The 2,749-nt window shown below is 35.1% G+C and overlaps 2 protein-coding genes across 2 annotated transcripts; both read left to right on the plus strand.

Annotated features, from left to right (window-relative positions):
• Positions 1–215: 215 nt before the first annotated feature.
• Positions 216–563, plus strand: LOC139848476 (uncharacterized mitochondrial protein AtMg01250-like). The gene has a single exon (XM_071838205.1). The coding sequence runs from the start codon at positions 216–218 to the stop codon at positions 561–563; it is 348 nt and encodes a 115-aa protein (XP_071694306.1).
• A 78-nt stretch (positions 564–641) lies between these two features.
• LOC139848477 (uncharacterized) lies at positions 642–1,496 on the plus strand. Its single transcript, XM_071838206.1, has one exon. The coding sequence runs from the start codon at positions 642–644 to the stop codon at positions 1,494–1,496; it is 855 nt and encodes a 284-aa protein (XP_071694307.1).
• The last annotated feature ends 1,253 nt before the right edge of the window (positions 1,497–2,749 follow it).

Here is a 2,749-nt window from a genome sequence, read left to right on the forward strand (position 1 = left end):
CGAGTCGTTGAGTTCATCAAGATTATTATTAAGTCAGTTATAGTTGAATATATTATGAAATGGTATGCATGCTGTCAACTTTCGATGAAATAAAAGTTTGTCTTTTAAAACGAATGCAATGTTTGTAAAATGTACCATAAAGAGGTCAAATACCTCGCGATGTAATCATATGTTATTGTATTCGTTCTTATGGATTAGGACGGGTCTTTACAAGTATGGGCTTCGGGTGTAAGTGGAGGTCTTGGATTCTTGCTTGTTTAAAGTCGGCCTCGATTTCAATTCTTGTTAATGGTTCACCCACATCCGAGTTTAGGTTAGAAAGAGGGGTTAGAAAAGGTGATCCACTATCACCGTTCCTATTCATTCTTGCGGCCGAGGGGTTGAACATTCTAACAAAGGCGGCTATAGACAAGGGCTTATTAAAAGGTGTCAAGGTTGGGAGTGATAATGTTCTTGTTTCCCACTTGCAATATGCGGATGACACGCTCTTTCTTGGTGAGTGGAGCCACTCGAATGCTTTTAATCTTAGGAACATTCTCAAATATTGTGAACTCGCTTCCTGACTCGAAGTCAACTTTCATAAGAGCAATGTGTATGGTGTGGGGGTAGATGAGTCGGAAATTAATAATCTTGCCTGTCATATGGGATGTCAAGTAGGTTACTTTCCATTTATTTACCTTGGAATGCCTATTGGTGCAAAGATGATTTCGGTAAAAGATTGGAGCCCGGTTATTGATAAATTTAATAATAAACTTTCGGGTTGGAAGACGAGATCGATGGAAAACATTGTTTTAGCAGGAATCGAGATGGAAAACTTGCAGGTACACATTAAAGATTACTTCGTGAAAACTGTGGGGAATGGAAGCAACACGCTTTTTTGGAAGGAGCATTGGATTGGCAATGAAAAGCTTTGTAACCTTTTTCCAAGATTATATAAGCTCGAGTCGAATCCAGATGTTTCTGTTCAAGACCGTATGGCCGCAAATAACGAGGAGCTGTACACGTGGAACTGGAAGCGTGAGATTTCTGGAAGGGTGCTGAGTGAACTGATGAATCTCGAACAGCTGCTGTCCGCGGCTTCTCTTGTCTCCAATTTGCCCGATAAAGTTCTCTGGTCTCTCGATATCAATGGAGGTTTTCATATCAACAGGTTATCAAAAGAAATAGATGATCAATTGCTGTCTGAATTTGGTTCACAACAGGAAACAATCCGTTGCAAGTTAGTTCCGAAAAAAGTAAAAATATTTGTATGGCGTGCTGCAAAGAAAAAACTTCCTGTAAGAGTCGAGCTAGATAATCGCGGGATCGATCTCAATAGTATCCGGTGTCCTCTTTGTGATGATAGCTTGGAATCGGTGGATCACGCGCTTATATTTTGTAAACACGCAAGAGATGTTTGGGAGCGTATCTTTAAGTGGTGGAACATAGGTTCATTCAAATTCTTCTCTTCCAGCGAGCTGCTTTTGGAGGATAGCCAAGCGTCTTTTTGTCTTTAATTGGTAAATCTATTTGGCGTGCAATTATATGGATCGGTGCGTACTTCATTTGGAAAAACCGGAACAACAAAACATTCCGAGGCAAAGCGTGGAATACCCCGATTGCACTCAATGAAATACAAACCGTTTCGTTCGATTGGATCGCTAGTAGACTGAAAGGAAAAAATCTCGATTGGCTAACGTGGATGTCGGATCCGAAGACGTACCTTATTTAATTGTTATGTAATCGTGTCTTGTTTTGCTCGTGTTTTGTGATCAAGTTTTATACTTGTAGAGGTCATATTCTATATGTAATTGCTGTATAAGTGTGATCCATCCCTAATGGATCTCTAAGACTTGTGCGCTTTTTTAATTCAATTACTTGCTTTTCAAAAAAAAAAAAAAAATCAATACAATAGAATTGAGACGACATAGAACGTTTTATAGGTACAACTCAAAAATGATAATGAACAATGTAATTGATAGTATATTTAACAATTAAGTTACACCATTTTGAACAATTATCTTTTTATGTACATGAATGATAATTATATATGTAAAATATTGTTTTATTACCATGGTTTTGATTTATCAGTTATATTTTACTTATTTACGAGTATTATTTTGTTATCATGCATAATTTTTATAATGTATATTATTTTTTATGTAAAAGTATGTTTTTGATTTCCCCCGACAAAGAAGGATTTTCTAATTATAACCCTATCGATTATCAACGTAAATAAATAGGTTGTAAATAACTATTGTTATTGACTTTTGTTTTGCAGTTGTTCTTTTGTGCAAACATTTTAAATAACTAAATTATGTGAGTTTATTTGTTAAATTATAGAAATTTAAATTACACATATTTTGTATGTTTAACTTGGTTTTTTTTATGGTGCGTGTAAATTATTTTAACGAAAAACATATAGTTTTCTACAACGATAATCATCTCGTTAGTAACAACGCGTAGGAACACCAAATACTAATTAAGGACATTGTTAATCATATATCTAAAACGAACTTTAATATTTATAAGCGAATTAATTTTTTAATTTTTTTTCCAACAACATGTACAACATATAAGTCCAACAATAAGCCCAAGAGTCGCAAAGTACATTCATAATAATGTAGGATCGTTTTAAGCTCAACAAAATATACAACATATAAGCTCATGAGTCTCAAAGTACACTTTGAGGAAGGTTCCTCTAGGCTTATAAGCATACATTTGTTTATTTCTTTTTTTTGACGTGGGACACAATTAACTGATTAACTCC

Source organism: Rutidosis leptorrhynchoides, chromosome 5, assembly GCF_046630445.1.
Source record: "Rutidosis leptorrhynchoides isolate AG116_Rl617_1_P2 chromosome 5, CSIRO_AGI_Rlap_v1, whole genome shotgun sequence".
Classification (NCBI taxonomy): Eukaryota; Viridiplantae; Streptophyta; class Magnoliopsida; order Asterales; family Asteraceae; genus Rutidosis; species Rutidosis leptorrhynchoides.